This window comes from Ylistrum balloti, unplaced genomic scaffold (genome assembly GCF_031769215.1).
Source record: "Ylistrum balloti isolate Yb309-2 unplaced genomic scaffold, AGI_CSIRO_Ybal_v1 Utg371072, whole genome shotgun sequence".
NCBI lineage: Eukaryota > Metazoa > Mollusca > Bivalvia > Pectinida > Pectinidae > Ylistrum > Ylistrum balloti.
The window spans coordinates 700,202-719,313 of record NW_026782592.1 but is presented as its reverse complement, the minus strand read 5'-3'; the positions used below and the strand labels follow the sequence as shown (position 1 = coordinate 719,313).

Genomic DNA, 19,112 nt, shown 5'->3' with positions numbered 1-19,112 from the left:
GGGTAGTTAAGTGTTTCCATGGTGCTTTAAAACACACATCTTCCCAGAGGGTAGTTAAGAGTTTCCATGGTGCTTTCAAAGGCACATCTTACCAGAGGATAGTTATGAGTTTCCATGGTATTTTCCTTGGCAGGACTTACCTGAGGGTAATTGAGAGTTTCCATTGTGCTCTCATAGGCAGATCTGAGTGATGCAAAGCTGACCAGGACATCTGCTTCTTGATGCTTTGCCATAGCATCTGCCATATTCTTGTACACTGAAAACATAAGATGTTGATATTTCTGAAAGAAGGTCAAGGTCATATACTGGAGACCCAAACTGTGATGTAAAAGATTAAACAATACCATTAGTGTGTTATGTTGTCATATTAGATTCAGTATCATGTTGACTTCTCTGATTTATCATAATCACATTTTATTCTGCTCTTTTACACAACATTATAGTCCACCATTACCTGAGTTTGATGCAACATTGTAGTCTCTATTACCTGGATTTTTACACAACATTATGGTCTTCCATTACCTGGATTTTCACACATTTCAGTCCAATTATCTGAATTTTTAAGCAGCCTTATAGTCTGCCATTACCTGGAATAAAGGTGAGTCATACCTGGTACGAGGATCTCCTTGTGTCCCCAGTAAAACTTCTGTTTGTGGTCTCCACTAAAATCCAACAGAAAAACTTGCATGTTATATTTATCAAGCTATAAGCCCAGGGGTGGACAGGTGGGGATCAACTCATCCACATTTTCTCAAAGGTTGGTTGATGGGCTTATTACAGGACAATAGTGTAGCATTTGCTTACTACTGAAAGTATAATAGATATTGGTGGACTTGTTATCAAGAATAGATTTATTCAGCAAAATAACTACAATACATAATGGGTTTTTTTCAAGATGAAAGGTACCTAATCCAGAAAAGTGTTTCCTTTCCAAAAGGTTTCTGAAATACTATAAAATGTGTTTCCTTTCCAGAACATTTCTCAAATATCATGAAATGTGTTTCCTTTCCAGAACATTTCTAAAATATCATGAAATGTGTTTCCTTTCCAGAACATTTCTCAAATATCATGAAACGTGTTTCCTTTCCAGAACATTTCTCAAATATCATGAAACGTGTTTCCTTTCCAGAACATTTCTCAAATATCATGAAACGTGTTTCCTTTCAAAAAGATTTCTTAAATGATTACGCCATGATTGTCCTGAATATTTTTTTATAGATATTTGTAGTAATTTGACTGTAGGACGTAATTAACATGCAGTGGTTTAAATCTACTGTGAAAGTCATAGAAGATCAGGGTGCATCACACTGAATTAGAGACACTGAACAGATACAAGTTGTAGAACATACGTGAATGGGTAGATCATGGCAACCACAGATGGCTCCTTACGCGAGCAGACATAATCGAAGTCCAGCATACCCTGAACAGCGCGCTGCTGCATACCCCATACAATAGCCTTCGTCTTGTATGTAAACAACGGACCTGTGTTGCTCTGCTTGGCTGATGTGTTGGTTGTATCACCTGCAGAGTCGGCTGATTTCGATGGAGATTTAGGGTCTACCACTGAACTTCTCCGACTACTGGAGGGGGACTGCTGTAAACATCAAAACATGTGAGTTTACAATCTTCATCCAAAGTTGATAAATTTGATTCTGTCAAACAAGCTTGAAACAAGCTTCTTGGCTTAGACTTGTATTTATATATATACATCCATGGAGAAACGTATTAACATGAAGGTGAATGTTCCTTCTCTCTTAACATGACAATGTAAATTTTCACACCAGAAATCAAAAAGTCTGTGAAAAAAAATCATAAGCAGTTTGGAATATGGCTTACTGAACCAAGATTTTTTTCTGAAAAAAGCACAAATATATAAAAAACAATATATGACAATTTTAATCTTATTCAAATAACACAAAAACATAAATATTCTCATTAAGTTGTCCATGTCATTAAAACAAATGGAAAGCACGCCTATTATAATGATACTTTTCTATATATTTCACAGAAAATCTGTCAAAACCTTCGTATATTCCCCTTTACTCTAACCATGAACTATGTCTATAATTAAGTCTTCTTTCATCATTTCTACAATATGACGATTGATCAGAAAACTACAACACACTATCTGTACAATATTTGACGAGATGAAATTTGCTGTCCATTTTTTATCTTTTCCTGCATGAAATTTTATATCATCTTGTTATAAACCTTGTTGATAGAATAAGGAAATTCCTTACTGAATTCGAGTATTTAAAGAAAAGAAAATAAAGCAAAAATCTAAGAGCAAATGACTTTAAAATGAATATAGAATGGTGTAGTGTTTATTCATAACATATTGTTAGTAAATTTTTTTAATAGTATGAATTTACCAAGTATGGCAGTCATACACAAAGAGATCGAAGGTGAATTTATGCTAAACACTCCACTTGCAGACACAATACTTGTCCAAACGAAATAAGGAATTCCTGTACAGCGTATAGCATTTCAGTGGACAACAGAAAAGAAACTAGAATAATTCACTTGTGATGATATGAGAGGAGCCCTTTAGAGCTACAACAACTTACAATAATTCACTTGTGATGATATGAGAGGAGCCCTTTAGAGCTACAACAACTTACAATAATTCTCTTGTGATGATATGAGAGGAGCCCTTTAGAGCTACAACTTACAATAATTCTCTTGTGATGATATGAGAGGAGCCCTTTAGAGCTACAACAACTTACAATAATTCACTTGTGATGATATGAGAGGAGCCCTTTAGAGCTACAACAATTTACAATAATTCTCTTGTGATGATAGGAGAGGAGCCCTTTAGAGCTACAACTTACAATAATTCTCTTGTGATGATATGAGAGGAGCCCTTTAGAGCTACAACAATTTACAATAATTCTCTTGTGATGATATGAGAGGAGCCCTTTAGAGCTACAACAACTTACAATAATTCTCTTGTGATGATATGAGAGGAGCCCTTTAGAGCTACAACAACTTACAATAATTCACTTGTGATGATATGAGAGGAGCCCTTTAGAGCTACAACTTACAATAATTCACTTGTGATGATATGAGAGGAGCCCTTTAGAGCTACAACAACTTACAATAATTCTCTTGTGATAATACAACTGAGCACCTTGGGGATTAAGGTTTAATCTCTGATAAGTTAATTTCCTCAGTTTCTGGTAGTGTGTTTTTCGTACAATATGGAAATCTTTAGTTCTGTGTTATATAACAAAATGGCTATCAGCATTTTTTTGAGGTTAAAAAGAGGATTTGTCAACTTTTGCTATTCTCTGAGGCCACATCCTGGTATTAACCATAAAAAAGTTTAAAAATGTATGTTGTACACCTCCAGGGAATATTTATTATATCTTAAAAATAAGGGGGGGAAATGAAAACAGGCAATATGAACAGCTTCTCATGCAGCATTTCGTGCAACACAACACCCAAAGCATACATATAAATACATATTGATCATAACAGTAATCCATTCCAGCATTGTGTCACAACGCAAGGCTCTCCCAAGACTGATGCAGTGTACTTGACTAATGGTTAATTTTATCTTTAATAATCCTGCAGTCCACCATTTTAACATTTACTGAAATAGCTTAAATTTATTAGATATTCAGTTTGTTAATTTAATAGATATAATCAGTATATTTCAATATGGTCAAACTATGTATTTTCGACTGCAGTTTTCTGTGGAGTACCTAGCTGAATAAATGAAATGATACCGTCCAAACAGTATGATACAACAATTACAACACAGACTTTATCCACAGCAGGCAGAGGAACATCCTAAGTTCTTGGAGATAGATAAAAATGATAACACACAAAGCTTCAGTAAACTCCAGAATTGATATGAAGATGGGCTGAGTTTCACTAAAATTTTTGTTGAAGCGACAAATATTACCACCCAATTTTCTTGGCAAAAAATTCACATTTCTTGTTTATTTTTTAAGTTTTTAACTTCATTACAAAGGAAATAATATTATCAGGTAAAATTGTCAATAAATTTGGAGAGGAAATATCATAGATCCTTTGTGTTTAATAAAATTCATGAAGTGTTTCATTTGAAAACATACAAAAAAAGAAGAAAAATTCTTCAATTCACTTCAGATTGGGTTTTCCTGAACTTCATTTATCTTTCCTATTGAAAATATTCCCTATGTAAGACATTGCTATCTAGATATGCTTCATTCCATGATAAGAAAAGGGTATGTGTGATTTTCTAAGTTAAGTATGATCCTTGACCCTTTAACCTTGACTGATGACCAGAGAAATCTATAAATGTATCAGATGTAGATCTTGATGTTTTGCTATGAACCAATAAACCACTTTTAAAGTCAGATGTGAATTTAATCAAATTTTGGCACATTTACAGTGGACTTAATTTAACAAGTTTTGAATTTTTTAAATATTCATTAATGATAGGGTTAGTAAACCTCCCACACTCACCCCTTTTCTTAAACCCAATATTTGTTTCTACAGTTTTGCATTTCAAGATTTACACACGTAAGGCCCCTTGCATCACTGACAAGTCCATGTATGAGGAAACAACTGATGCAATTTAATTTATTATTTAGCTCTATTGTATCTAACTCTAATTTTGTATTAACAGGTGTTGTTCTATTGTGTATCTTTTCTTTATTAAATCCATTTGTGTTTAACTACGACCTGTCCCCTGTAATATGTATTATAACAAAGAAACTGGGGTCGGCTGGGGTTATTTCTAGACATGGGCTTCTCAGTGGTAAGTTAAAGATAAATTTAAAGGCATGCCCATGTTAAAGAGCTAAAGAGTGCTATATACTAAAAGCTGATGGTATACCTGCACAACCTGCAAAACAAACAGGGTCAAAGGTTAAATGTTAATTAAATCTAATCACAATTTACATTTCAAAACATGAAATTTGAAACATACAATTTTCAATTAAAATACAATAGAATGTTGATTATTCAAATAAAAATGAATCCTTTCAATTGATGAAATTTTCTTTGAATTTCACATTCCTTTCAGAGTCAAATATTCAAATTTCAATTACGTATCATATTAAACAGCTCTGTGTAATACTACTAAACCAGGCGCCAAAACAACTATACTTCAATTTTCTAAATCATTTACAAATCTTATCATAGTGGTGTTCAAATGAATCAACATTCCATTGTAAATCTAAAGCTAAATCAGTGATCAACATTTACCAACAACATGCTGGTTTACATCTCAGTCAACATAACTGAACACTTCTTTTTTAATTTCTGGTTATTAGCCACTTACTAGTGAAGCTTTTGACTGAAACGGAGATAATAATGATATATAATATAATAGACAATCCAAAAGGAAATTAAACAATTTGCTAATGTTTGACATTCCTATTTTTTTCGTTTTTTTGCTTTGTGTGTAGTAGACAATTATTTTGTTCTAATCATGTAAAAGATTTTGTTCTTTCACATGTTTTGCATTTTCCTTCTTATTAATAAATTGTGTAAGTACTTTTTAATACGAGATGTACAGAAATACTTGTCACATTTCAAAGATTAGGAATTACTCTATTATTCATCCCTGAAACAATTCTATCATAAGAAACGCAAAATTTAGTGTTTTGCAGGGTGATACTTGCACAGCCTATAATTGCAGATTTGTCTTGTTTTTAGTTTCAAGGAAAAATTTCCAAAATAATCTGTAATACATATTTTCCTTGCTTTTTTAAAAATAAATTTCAATTTTTTTCCATGATATAATGATGTTATTTAAGCTAAGACAACAAACATATGTTTTTGGTTTTTTTTGAGTAAGCAATATCAAGAAGTTTACACACTTAATAACATTTTCACACATTGTTATTCAACCTTCTTCCCCTTATTTTGTGAACATTGGTTGTTCTAGTTCACAAAATCAAATCAGGTCCATTGTTTTTGTGGGTAGTGAAGGATGTTAGACAGTAAATCAGTTAAGTAAAAGCTGCACAGTCACACAGTCTTATACAATGTTAATTTAAGAACACTAAACATTATTTTATCAGTATTAATTCACTGAATACTACTTTATCTAAAATCCACACTGAACCTTGCCTAAATTCAATACTGAATATTACTTTGCCTAATTTAATACTATTTTCCTTAATTTAATACTCAATATTACTTTTTCTTAATACAATACTCATTATTATTTTGCCTGAAGTCATCACTAAATATCATTTTGTTAAAATTCAGCACTCAATATTATTTTGCCTTCTAAAATTGTTTTCTTGTTTTTTGAGTAATTTGAGATAAGTGTTTTCTGTTCAAATATTCCAAATTTCCTGTAAAGTTCATATGAAGGATTTTAAACAAGAGTCATATTGAATTTAATAATCATATTGAATAAGCTTTTAGTCAAGTGTTATAGATATCAGATCAATGAAAACAGGACCATGTGTAAAAGATTCCTACAAAATGATTTATATTCTGCAGAAAAAGGTGAAACTCTCCACTTAATTTTCCTCTAAGACTTATTCTGTTTCCCAGAGTAATATTTTCACTATCCAAACAACTTGTGACAGTTCATTCATCTACTAGTTATACAATTTAAGACATGGACATATGACATGACACGCAAAGTTAATGAGGAATCACCATACATATAAATATTAAACTCTATGTGCTTGTCAACACCAATATGAAATCCCTCATAATCACCTTAAACTCTATACACTATTAAAATTTCCTTCCCTGATATTGTTAAGTATATATGATGGATTTACCATATTTTCAAAATTCCGCACTGAAATATGAAGGAGACTTAAGATTTAAACCAATACTGTTTAAATCTGCATAGGTACTTTGCCAATTGAGCCCTTTGTCAGCAGCATACATATTAACCATCCCCAAAGAAATTATCAGTTTTATGGAAGTTTTTGAAGGATTCTACTAATTTCAAATTAAAACTGTACCAGAGTTGTCTACAGAAAAACTAGATATAACAAAGATTTAGAAATAAAATAACACAATAACATCTCACATGATCATTTTTAGGAAGAAGTGTGCAGTCTCTGCTTGATAAAGGAAAGTGACATTTATGAAAAATCACAAATACAGTTTTCAATCGCTGTACATGATAAAGACTTTGATGAAGATATTGCTCAATCACACCACCTCTCATTTAATCTAGACTCATTATATGACCAAAAGAATAACTAGCTGTCTATTTTTAATGCTGTTGTTATGGTAACTACATACCCCGCCAGTAGGTAAGAGAAAGTTGGCTGTGGTCTGCATAGGTTTTGGGTTATCTGGGATTTCTCGTTTCCCTAATGCCATACTGACAATGGATGTCATATGAGTTTCTGGTCCAAACACGTGGATTTTCACTCCTAGAGTGTTACCTGGAGGTAAAATATACAGAAACATTATATAGAGATGGCAATGATATGAAAATGTGATAAAGCAGAAATTTTCCCAACTCCAATTCATCTAAGTGTTAATATCTGACAACATTCTATATAAAGTAAGACTACACTTTACTTACAACCCTGAAACACAAAAATATAAATGGCATAAAATTTCATTAATTTCTCTTCAGAAAAATAGAATCAAACAGTTCATGACGAGAGTAATAACAACAATTTCTGGCGAAAAAAGACAGGAAGGACACAAGTAATACTGTATATACCAACCATCCCCACCATGAACTGGTAAGGGTAAAATTGAAGTCATAAAGGAACATTATCATATTCATATTGTCATAATGTGAGTAAAAGATCACGCTACATTATACTCTTACTACTGATCAATATAAGGCAAATATCCTGAAACACAAAAATATAAATGGCATAAAATTTCATTAATTTCTCTTCAGAAAAATAGAATCAAACAGTTCATGATGATAAATATTTAACCAGAAATCCTTTAAGAAATCCTATACAGCCGATGCATAACCTAGCATCATCACAACTTCACCCTTACCTAATTCTCTCATGATCCTCAGACCCTCTTGGTAATTGGGCCCCGCTCTCCTTACATAGATACTGGTGTTTGTTTCAATCAGCTGTTGTTGAAACTCGCGTAATGCTCTCACAATTCCCTGAAAATGAATTTTTCACTCTCCTTAATCAACATATGATCACATACAGCTGTCCATGACATTACAGTACAGTCTCTGGTTACTTTTCAGGTAAGTGTTATCTCCCCTTAACATCTATGATAATTTGGTGATATTTAAGTCACATCCCAAACTTGGAATTAAGTCTGTACATATGTATATATGTATAATAAACCGTTATAAAAATTGATGCATTCACTTAAAGCAAATTAATATGGTGTTACTTTTTGTTGTTTTTGCCTTTTATTTTTTTTATTTTTCTGTTTTTTTTTTTTTTAAATTCAATTTTTTTTTTAAAATTTGAACACCCTACAACCATCTCTGCTGTTAGAATGTATGTAGCTCTATTCACAAGAAATAAAACAAAGAAAGGGTAACAACTGAATAGAGAAAATCTTTAAAATGACTTGTAGTGTTTCAATGGTGTTAGTGAACAATTCCTAACATGGACAGGATATCCTGAAAATTTCTCAATCTGCTAAGGTCTCACTCATCATAGTCAGTTCTACCAGTCATAAAGTAGAATGTAAAAGATTTATTTTTCTTCTGTCAATCTACAATGACTGAAATTCTCAGGACTGATTTGGTAAACTACCTTAAAGGTGGCTGCAACGTTTGTAAAATTTGCGATCCCTCCTCCGACAATCAGGATCTTACCTGGAAAATAGCACAATAACAATCAGCAATAAATGTTTACTACAACAATAGCTTTAGTCTGTATACTGTTTACAATAAATTTCATGGGTAAGAATATTAATGATTAGGTGTAACAACAGTACAATTAACAGAGGAAAGTAGGGCTTACATGGATGGAAACAGGAAAAGGTTGTAATGTTGTTTGTGTTTCTGAAGAAGCCGAGAAACAAACAGATTTAGTGTGGTTGTAGTTATGTTCATGGTTAAGAAACTTTACCCTAATCATTGTGGATGATTTGTTTAGTGAAATAGTCACCAGCTAATGCAAGGCAGCCCCTGCCTCTCCCCTACCACCACCACGAACACCACCACCACAATCACCTTGGCTGTTTTTAGGGTGATAATCTTGCCATACAAACATGTTTATTTAGATCATATTTATCGAATACCAATATAATGACCATCCTCGACACTTCAGGGGTTATGATCACTTTCGCTCTCTGCACCCCTGGAACATTTCGTGGCAAAATCAAAGGCACAAGCAAAGTAATTTGTTTGGTTTCAGAAGTAAAAACCGACCAATCACAGGTTAATATGCTCCTTTTGAAGATTACAAAGGAGCAATGCCCAACTTAAAGGCCATTACAATATACCATTATGTGACTTTGAGATTCATTTGATGTACATCAATGGATCAAACAACCACATAGTCTTTTTGTCTTGTCCATAAGGTATTACACATGGAACAATTATTCCATGAAATGTTTCAGGGGTGCAGAGAGCAAAAGTGATTGTAACCCCTGGAGTATTGAGGATGTATAGTGACATCTCTAATCCATCTGCCATTGTTCCAGGTGTAATCCTTTACGTTGATCCACTCACTTGAACTATTAAACTTCAAACTTACCATCAGGATGTGTTTCTTGTGTCATCAAGCCAAGAATTGTTTTTGCATACTCGTAAGTCTGTTGCTCACTAGGTGCACCAGAATATTCACCATAGTTTGCTAGCTCTGGAGCTCCCCCAAGGTCACATATGGTGTCTCTGGAAATGAAGGTAAAAAATGAAGTACACATTTGTATAAGAATTTGTATATGTTCCTTATTTTTAACATTTACATTAACATACTTACCACTGATTAAATTCTGACATCAAGGAAGCAACACAAGTGTAATGCATCGTTCATTAAACAAGAGGCCCAAAGGGCCTGTATTGATCAGTAGGTTTAGTTTGCTGAAATTGATTAGTTTGAAATAAAAGAAAAGTATCTAAAACACTTGTTTCTATCTCTATTATTTGACCCCACCTCTCTGCCCCAAGGAGGTTAGCTGTGTTGTTTACTGAAAAAGGTTCCTTTCACCCAAGGATGCTTCAGATCAAATCTGGACAATATTGAATGACTCCGACAGAAGAAAGATTTTAACGAATTTGCTCTTTTTCCCTTATTTGAACCCATCTCTCCTGTTTCCGAAATAATAAGTGGTGACATACGCGAATATGACAGAAGCTCCACCACCAGCGACCATTGTCCATATACGACCATTTTTGTTGAGGATTGTCAGCTTCAGAGAAGCACCACTCTTGGCATCAAGGTCGGCAATATACGCTTCCTGTTAGAATTAACAAACACAAATAAAAAAGATATTTCAGGAATATCGGAAAACAAACTAAAAGTAGACATCTGATATAACACTGATAAAACAACCCAGCTGGTCTCAAGTTCTCCATCAATCTCGTAAATTGTAACATGACACTGGAAAGGGTTTTATTTTTGAGGGGTTATATTTTCAATCTTTTTTTTCCTGAATAAGAAAGAATAATGAAAACAGACACTATTAAAATAAAATTGACAGAGAAATTTTTGTTTAATCATTTTCTGTGAAAAATATCCCTGTTTAACTTTTGTCAAAAACAAGAAAATTTAAACTATCACTCTTGTTGGCCTAGATGAAAATGTGTAAACTATTGGGAGGAAACCAGAGTACCCAGGGAAAAACTCACAAACTTTACAGTAATTGGTTATTTCTTGTGACCGTGAATTTGTATTACAACAAAATTGAATTCTAAGCCCAGAGGCTCTTTGATATCATTGGCTTCTCAAAAGTATCAATACTTTCTTGTAGGGTTGTGAATACTGAGAAGGTACTTATGGAGGAAGAAACTTACTTCAGGAAGTGCATCCCTACCAAATGGTGGTGGGAAGGACATCTCTCCCCACTTAGCTTTACACAAGTACTCAGCACACTGGTCAATCTTCGCAGCAAGGTCCAGTATGTAAATCTTCCCTTCCGTAAACACTGTGATAGACAACATTACAAAGAAATCAAAATTTCATAAATTTATTAGAATTACTGACAAAACAAAACAAGATATGCTTATGAAACACTGGGCCCCTGGTTGCAATAAAATTCTGAAGTGGAACATTATAACTGTACTGTGTAAGGTATGTGCTAATTGCATGCACACTTTGTGAAACACTTTTGTCTTCATTGCAGTATTGATTTCAGTTTTATTTTGGTAGTTATGGCCAATGTTAAAACTTTTCAAATGTAGGTCAAAAGTCACTGTGAAGGTCACATGGTCAAAAATTTTGGCACCATTGGAAAGGTCTTGTCACAAGGAGCACACATGCCAAACATGAAAGCCATACGGGTAAGGTTAAAGTTGACAACAAACAAACAGACAGACATACAAACAGACAGCACAAAAACAATTGCCCCCTATCTTTTGACCAATGGGCATAAAAAGAAAAAAAATCTTTTTCAGATATCTTGAGAATCATGATCTTTATTTTTGTTACCCTATTTGGTTACAGACCCTCTAGGTTATATATATCACTTACATGCAAAGATTGCCTTTTACAGTGGAATCTTAACAAGTTACAATTCCACAAAAACTTATGCAACAGATTAGACAGAAATTAATATAAGCTTCTACAGGTAATCTAGATTCCATACTTTTATACAATAAGTGATTATTTCCAGAAATTAATTTCTATTGTTTCACAATAAGCCTTGATACAATTTATAATTACAATTACATTAATTAAACCAAATTACCAAATTTTCACAAATATATTTCTTCTAACATCACATATCAATGAGGATTTGAATGGGTAAATAAACCCATGGCTACTATATTCTTGTTTATTAAACAGATATCTCAATGGTTATCTTTTCTCATGAAGGAGTTTGAAACTATAATCGGAATGAAGACATAATAAAATCAACCCTCAACAGCTTCCCAACTGGAATCACTACACCTTGATTTTCTTGTGACTGTCAACATGGCAATTTAAAAGTCAAAACAATCAGATAACAATATCAAAATTGTTCACTGACCAATTTAGTTCTACATGTTCAAATTAAAATTCTTATTATTCCTACACAAATTCTGCTTTAAGGATGTTTGAGGATGTTTTCCATTGAGGAGTGGCTACTTACCGAGTGGGTTGATTTCCAAGTAGGTAAAATGTATGTCTCTGTAAGCCTCATACAGGGCCATAAGGAATGATGTGAGGGTGCTGTAGCAGACAAGTATTCCAGGGTTAACACCAGAAAAAACACATCAGGGCAGTTATAACAAAAATACAGCATCTATTCAATAACTAGACATTAATAACAGTTCAAATCCATCCTCGACTAATGTGCCATAAAAGATGACCTATGACCTTAGCGTGTGAAGCTGCCATTCTTAGACTCATTTTGTAAATCACATGTAAACCACATATCAAATAGAAACAAAGTCTTATCAATAAGCATTTTTAGGCTAAACATACTCAGTACGTATATAATAGCCTATTGCGACGGCCTTTCAGACAAAATTTACCGATCCTGGCCTTCTCATTGGCTGAAATATCGAAAACAGTAAGAGCCCTCTAGCAGAAATTTTCTGCGTAAATAATGCCGCAATCTTTCAAATCGCTATTTTAGTTTTTTTTTTAAATAATAATACGATTACTATATTAATAGTTGTATTCCAAGCCTAAGTGAAGGATGACAGTCAATCATAGCTTCCTGATATTAATTCGTTAAGATGGCAATTTTCAAAATAACAATATAATTGTTTTATCTATGATTTTGACGAGGTACAAATGTTCAGAAGTAAAAACAAAAACACAAGTAATATTGCCATAATTGGAAAAATTGAAATCACATCTATGCATCTTTAGCTTGATGAAAATTGGACCTGAAATAACTAATTTTTTTTTTTTCTATCTTTTCACAATAAAACAATATCTCTAATTCAATATATTCTGAGATTCCCTCTTTTATCACATTGCTTTTAATATCACATCTGTTTTTATTTTACTTAAACAATGGCATGAAGAGGAAACAAAATGTCCTTGACCTACCTGTGTGCTGCTGCTGGAACATTTACAAGAAGATTAGAGGTAATTGCTTCTGCAGTCAAATTCTCCCCAACTGACACGTCCAATTTGACAGCCTAAAGCAAAACAGCAAATACAGCAGATTGTGAATGCAATGCGTAGGAATGACAATTTTGACACCCAATAAAATAACTGAAAAACATGTTTTTTTGTCTGAAATACAGAAGTTGAGTAAAATTACTTCAGAACCCAGAACTAGATACTTATAACCTTTGAACTCGAATTGAAACTAAATATCTCCATAAAAAGGGCAACAGATTCTTCAATCAAACATTTTTGTTTTTTCTATCGTTTTCTTAATTTCTAGTTCTGTTTAAATGAGAAAGTAAATTGATGTCATAAAAATTACATATTTATATTTATATTCAAACATGTTTTATTCTTCAAATGTTATCAATCAATTTAAGAGAGATATTTCTAAGGTTAACCAGTGCAGAACTCTTCTGTACAAGGAGATACGTATGATAAGGCAGTATACATCATTAAAGTTGTGATTGAAAAAAACAAACTGAAAGAAAATCTGCCTTCATTCTAGTCTGTTATACCCATCAGGAGAAAAACATGCAATGTTTATTGATCTGGAGGCTTAGACGTAGCTATTCCATAGCATCCCTACAACCCCAGCACAGATTTAAAAGGCTTTGTACAGTTTTGATACATACATCGACAAAACACATGTTACATCACAGGATCCAAAAGTTCAAAGTGTTGTTCACTTGATACAATACTCAAACCAAAAAAAAAAATATTATGATGCTATTATCATTTGAGAATGAAAACAAATTTGAAGTGAAATTCTAGGACAATGTAAAAATTTAATATCATAAATAAAGAAAAAATAATTTCTCGAGATTTCTTTCATGGTAAACACGACCATAAAACCAACTCAAGTTGACGAGTCCTGAAATCAGAATAGTACTATTTTGGTGCTACTTAAGGCAAAACCAGTTTCTTCTACAGGCAGATCTGAAGAGCTAGGGATCTATTACATACAGCTCTATCATAATATTGTATCTTTCATTTAAGTGTTTGTTTTATATAAAAGGTGATTCATATTGTAAAATTTTATCTGAAACTGTTAATTTATGGCAAACATGTTTTCTAACTTATTTGCAAAAATAAACATGTTGCATTTCAATTTCTGGGGCTCAAATATTCATCAAATATTTCCCCATTAGTTAGTAATTCACAGGGTAATTGAGGACTGTTCAGATGATTGACAGAGAGAAAATTAGCTGACGATGATACATTCTGGGGTTTGACATGCATCTTAAGAAATTCTTTCTGAAAAACACCCCTCACAAAAAAAAAAAAAATTTTGCAACTTTAAATACTTACCTTGGCATCGACATCACCAATGTCGACACCCCCTTCGTGGTGGAACAGGATGCTATCTGCATGTCTGTGGGAGTATATACACACGTAGAACTCTTCATCCTAGGAAAAAACAAAATCTTGTAGGAATTCTGTCAAGTATTTACATTTATGTTTATAGGTCATATGAAAAATATTGAAATGGTATCTTTTTGATAAAGATGATCTTGTACAATGTACGTCACCAAAATATTCTTGGACATAGTATGGTAAATATTTATTTTTGTGTGTTTTTATTTTCAGTGAATTTGTGGTTACACTCTTGATCAATGAATTTACACATCCATGAAATGATAAACAAATAAAAATGGACAGAGATCATAGTACTTGTGGATTTTGTGATCAAGATTTATCCACAAAATTAAGTGCCAACAAAAATATATATCTTTGTAAAACCACGAAATTCAAATTCCACAAAAATTAATTTTATGAGTTTTCTATCAGTAAAACATTTCAGCATTAATGTGTACTTCTACTGTCAGCTCATGGTATAAAACAAAATGATTATAGTGTATTAACACAAAAAATACAAAATATTATCAAGAATGAGAGTATGCAAAGGAAACATGTTTGAAACTTTCTATAAAACACAATTAGAAATTGAAATCAGTCTTAATGTGTACTTCTGCTGTCAGCTCATGGTATAAAACAAAACGATTATAGTGTATTAACACAAAAAATACAAAATATTATCAAGAATGAGAGTATGCAAAGGAAACATGTTTGAAACTTTCTATAAAACACAATTAGAAAAAATTCTTAATGTGTACTTCTGCTGTCAGCTCATGGTATAAAACAAAACGATTATAGTGTATTAACACAAAAAATACAAAATATTATCAAGAATGAGAGTATGCAAAGGAAACATGTTTGAAACTTTCTATAAAACACAATTAGAAATTGAAATCAGTCTTTATGTGTACTTCTGCTGTCATGTTATAGTGTATTAACACAAAAAATACAAAATATTATCAAGAATGAGAGTATGCAAAGGAAACATGTTTGAAACTTTCTATAAAACACAATTAGAAAATTGAAATCAGTCTTAATGTTTACTTGAAAATTCCTTGAACCCAGTACCTGAACTTTTGTAATCTGACACTAAACTTTAAATGAAATGGTCATCTTTTATATCTGTGTTGATAATCAAGTGTTTTGAATCAACAAAGTATGTATACCTGTGTGTGTGTGATAAATGGTTCAATGACAAAGTTCCTCAGCTTACCACGAGCAGCTCCAATCTGTAAGATAGAAGGTCGACCATTAAATCATGTCTTAACTGTGTCAGGGTTGGAAACTACTGATGTCCTCACAGGGATATAGCGATGCTGATGTCCTCACAGGGATAAAGGGATGCTGATGTCCTCACAAAGATGTAGGGATGCTACGATAAGGTTGTACTTAATACCCAAAACAGTCAAAGCTCTTAAGCAATAACTAATCACATGAGAGATTTTGATCAGTCTTGTAATGTCAAGGTCAAGTTCACCATAACTATTTTTTTTATAAAACCTTTGTCAATGAATTAGTGGTTTCATTACATGGTCCAGTTCAAATGAATATCTATAAAGGACCATAATATCGGTCAAGTTCAAGTTTCAGGGTTCTGGGGTAAGGTCTAGCTGACCGTTATTATCATTCCTTGAGGGAGTTTTTTATCAAACTTAACGGTCTTCCTCTGGACTATAATATCTGAGAGGAGTAGGACTCGTGGTGACGAGGGCAAAGTTATCATTACAACCCTAATTAGATCCTTGTCATCAGTCTAGGTGCTTCATTCCTTCAGGAATTTTATCAAACTGCACATACTTTATAAAGGATTATAATAACTGTCAATTCTAAGTTTCAGCATTGTAGGATGAAGATCAAGGTCACTGTTAATATGTCTGGAAAACCTCCTAAAAAAAATTTAAAAATTAAACTTTTTAAAATTAACTTTTAATACCAAAGTATCAAAGTTTTCTTCTTGTTAAACGAAACAAAGATTGATGTCTGTTAGGTCTGTTGTTGTGATACCAAAAATACACAACACTCTAATGGAAAATAACGCTACTTCAGTGCAGACTCCCACTTGTCTCTTGATCCATTACTGCTGTTGTAACACAAATACAAGTCTCCCCAGTACCACTGAGTGGGGCTCTTGGGAACTGCTGTCAATATTTCTCAATCAGACCACACTAATGGGAAAGAATTGCCTGAACACCATATGAACAAGACGGTGTGATTGATTGAAATTGTTTTTAGCGATGCATTATTATGGATCATTTGAACCGTTCTACACAAATTGACGATAACCACTTCATGTACACTCCTATGATGTCAAAGTCATGTATTTGTCTTCCTAAACTGAATCATAACTTCACTGAAGTCACTTTCACAATATTTGTTCAATCCTACCGTTTGCTTCAGTTGGGAAAATAAATCGCCAAATGAGGTGAAATTAAGATTAAATTGAATTTTCAATAAAAAGATCTGTTTTAGAAGTAAACAAAAGTTTATATTAGAAAATAACATTTACCGCATAGCTGGTAATTTTTAATTAATTAAAATTTTGCGATATGGATGTAAAACAGATTTTATTTCCGGAATCATATTACTGTACCGCGAAAAAGCAAAATATTGTCACCACAAAAATAACTGGTAATAAAGTATTCTATATTTTACAGATAATAAGAAGTCCATATTGTCCTATTAACATGATCTGAAATGTAGAATACTAGCAGATAAAAACATGGTTGATTGAGTTGCTAATCTTGATAATCAATTTGTATTTCTGATACCTATATATTGCTTACTGCAACAATATGGGAATGTGCTGGACAGCTAGGCTTATTACCGAATACAAGATCAATCAGTTCAGAGGTCTCAATACAATAGTAGGTAATTACAAGCTCTCGACTCCCCCCGTTTCCAATGCCCAGGGAAGCAGTATTTGACTGCCACATCAATATCGCACGACAAACTTATTATGGGGTTGTGAGATCAGCTTGATACAATCGATAGAGTTCTAGCTTAACTATGGTGCAGGCCACAAAATCTTACCAAGCATTACTGAGAAAATAGTTACATTTTAGATGTAAAGAAAACACATATAGCTCACTTCACCAGAGAGCCTACAAGACACCTCCATATGTAAACAAGAGTTCCTATAGGGATCTTGGCCCCCACCATTAACTGATCTTCATTTGTTCATTAAAAGTTGGATCTTTTCCATTCTTTTCTCTTCTCTCCTGTTTTTGTTCTTAATAATACAAATTTTAAGCATTCCTCTGAATAAATAGCAATAACAATATTTACCTGCAAAATCCTGTCAGCCATTTTATTTTTTTGATTAGTCTAAAAGTCTAATGGTACAACTTGGGACCATGGGGAACTCACATATGAATTTTGAGAGAGATCCATCCTGTACTTTTCTAGAAGAAGTGAAAAGAAACTATTTCCTCTTTGCTTATTTTTCCCCCTGATCATTCCTAAAATCAAATGGGCACCACTAGGGATGAGGAACCTCCATATGTAACCTGAGAAAGATCCATTAAGTACTACTGAAGATATAGCAATAACAAACTTTCCTTGTTGGAATCAAAGATAATTATCTGTCAGCCTTTTTCTTTTTCTGATCACTCCCACATTAAAATGGAAACAATCAGGGACCAATGAAAAACTAAATATGAAATTTGAAAAATACCAATCCAGTACAACTTGAGAAATAGCGATAACAAACTATAATAGATAAAATCAAAGATGACTGTCTGTCAGCCATTTTTTTTTCTGATCAGTCCAAAATCAATCAGGCACAATTAGAGATTGACGGAACCTCCATATGAAATCTGCGAAAGATCCATCCATTACTTCCCAAAAACTAGCTATAATAATAATTGTTCATGGACAGACAGACCGACCACAGACATAGGGCAATTTAAATAGCCCACCATCAACATTGGTTAACCTGCAGGCTTTACACAGGAAATTACAGTACATAAAGTCTTCTGATTTTTTAGAAGATTCTATTCTCTAAGGCAAGGTATATACTTGCTTCCTTGACTCCATGTACCCATAAGTGGATGATAATTATCAGTCATCAGATCTAAAACCGCTACAGCATTCACCTGTATATCACAGTCCTCATTAAAACCTAATCATTGTGACACCGTGATATTGGGTCGATATTCAACATGACTTTAATACCTAGCTTAAGAAACTAAAGACTTGTCTTTATCAATAATTAATGATTCAGTGTCTTGATCAGTAAGTCAACAAACAAGATCAAACAAGATCTTACATGAAATTCAATAATTCTAAAAATGCTGTTTATATTTCCTGATAACAGACCATATACGATGCAAGACCACATACTATACAAGACCACATACCCCAATAAAACACCATTTACCTGATGCAAGACTTCATACCCCAAAAGACCATATACCTTCATACAAGACCATATACCCACATACAAGACCATATACCTTCATACAAGACCATATACCCACATACAAGACCATATACCCTCATACAAGACCATATACCCACATACAAGACCATATACCCACATACAAGACCATGTACCCACATACAAGACCATATACCCACATACAAGAAGAAATATACTCTAATACAACATACACCGATACAAGA

At 33.1% G+C, this 19,112-nt stretch overlaps 1 protein-coding gene across 1 annotated transcript in view; it reads right to left on the bottom strand.

The window, feature by feature from the left end:
• The window catches only part of LOC132560512 (ATP-citrate synthase-like), a 31,438-nt gene that overhangs the window by 9,710 nt on the left and 2,616 nt on the right, over nucleotides 1-19,112 (bottom strand). The window contains exons 3-16 of the mRNA XM_060225180.1: nucleotides 15,656-15,718; nucleotides 14,442-14,540; nucleotides 13,068-13,159; nucleotides 12,157-12,236; nucleotides 10,880-11,010; nucleotides 10,205-10,323; nucleotides 9,621-9,757; nucleotides 8,673-8,734; nucleotides 7,942-8,059; nucleotides 7,216-7,361; nucleotides 5,276-5,290; nucleotides 1,350-1,594; nucleotides 610-662; nucleotides 141-256 (exon numbers count right to left, since the gene is read on the bottom strand). Coding sequence (XP_060081163.1) covers nucleotides 141-256; nucleotides 610-662; nucleotides 1,350-1,594; nucleotides 5,276-5,290; nucleotides 7,216-7,361; nucleotides 7,942-8,059; nucleotides 8,673-8,734; nucleotides 9,621-9,757; nucleotides 10,205-10,323; nucleotides 10,880-11,010; nucleotides 12,157-12,236; nucleotides 13,068-13,159; nucleotides 14,442-14,540; nucleotides 15,656-15,718 — 1,476 coding nt within the window. The remainder of the gene's footprint in view (nucleotides 1-140; nucleotides 257-609; nucleotides 663-1,349; nucleotides 1,595-5,275; nucleotides 5,291-7,215; nucleotides 7,362-7,941; nucleotides 8,060-8,672; nucleotides 8,735-9,620; nucleotides 9,758-10,204; nucleotides 10,324-10,879; nucleotides 11,011-12,156; nucleotides 12,237-13,067; nucleotides 13,160-14,441; nucleotides 14,541-15,655; nucleotides 15,719-19,112) is intronic.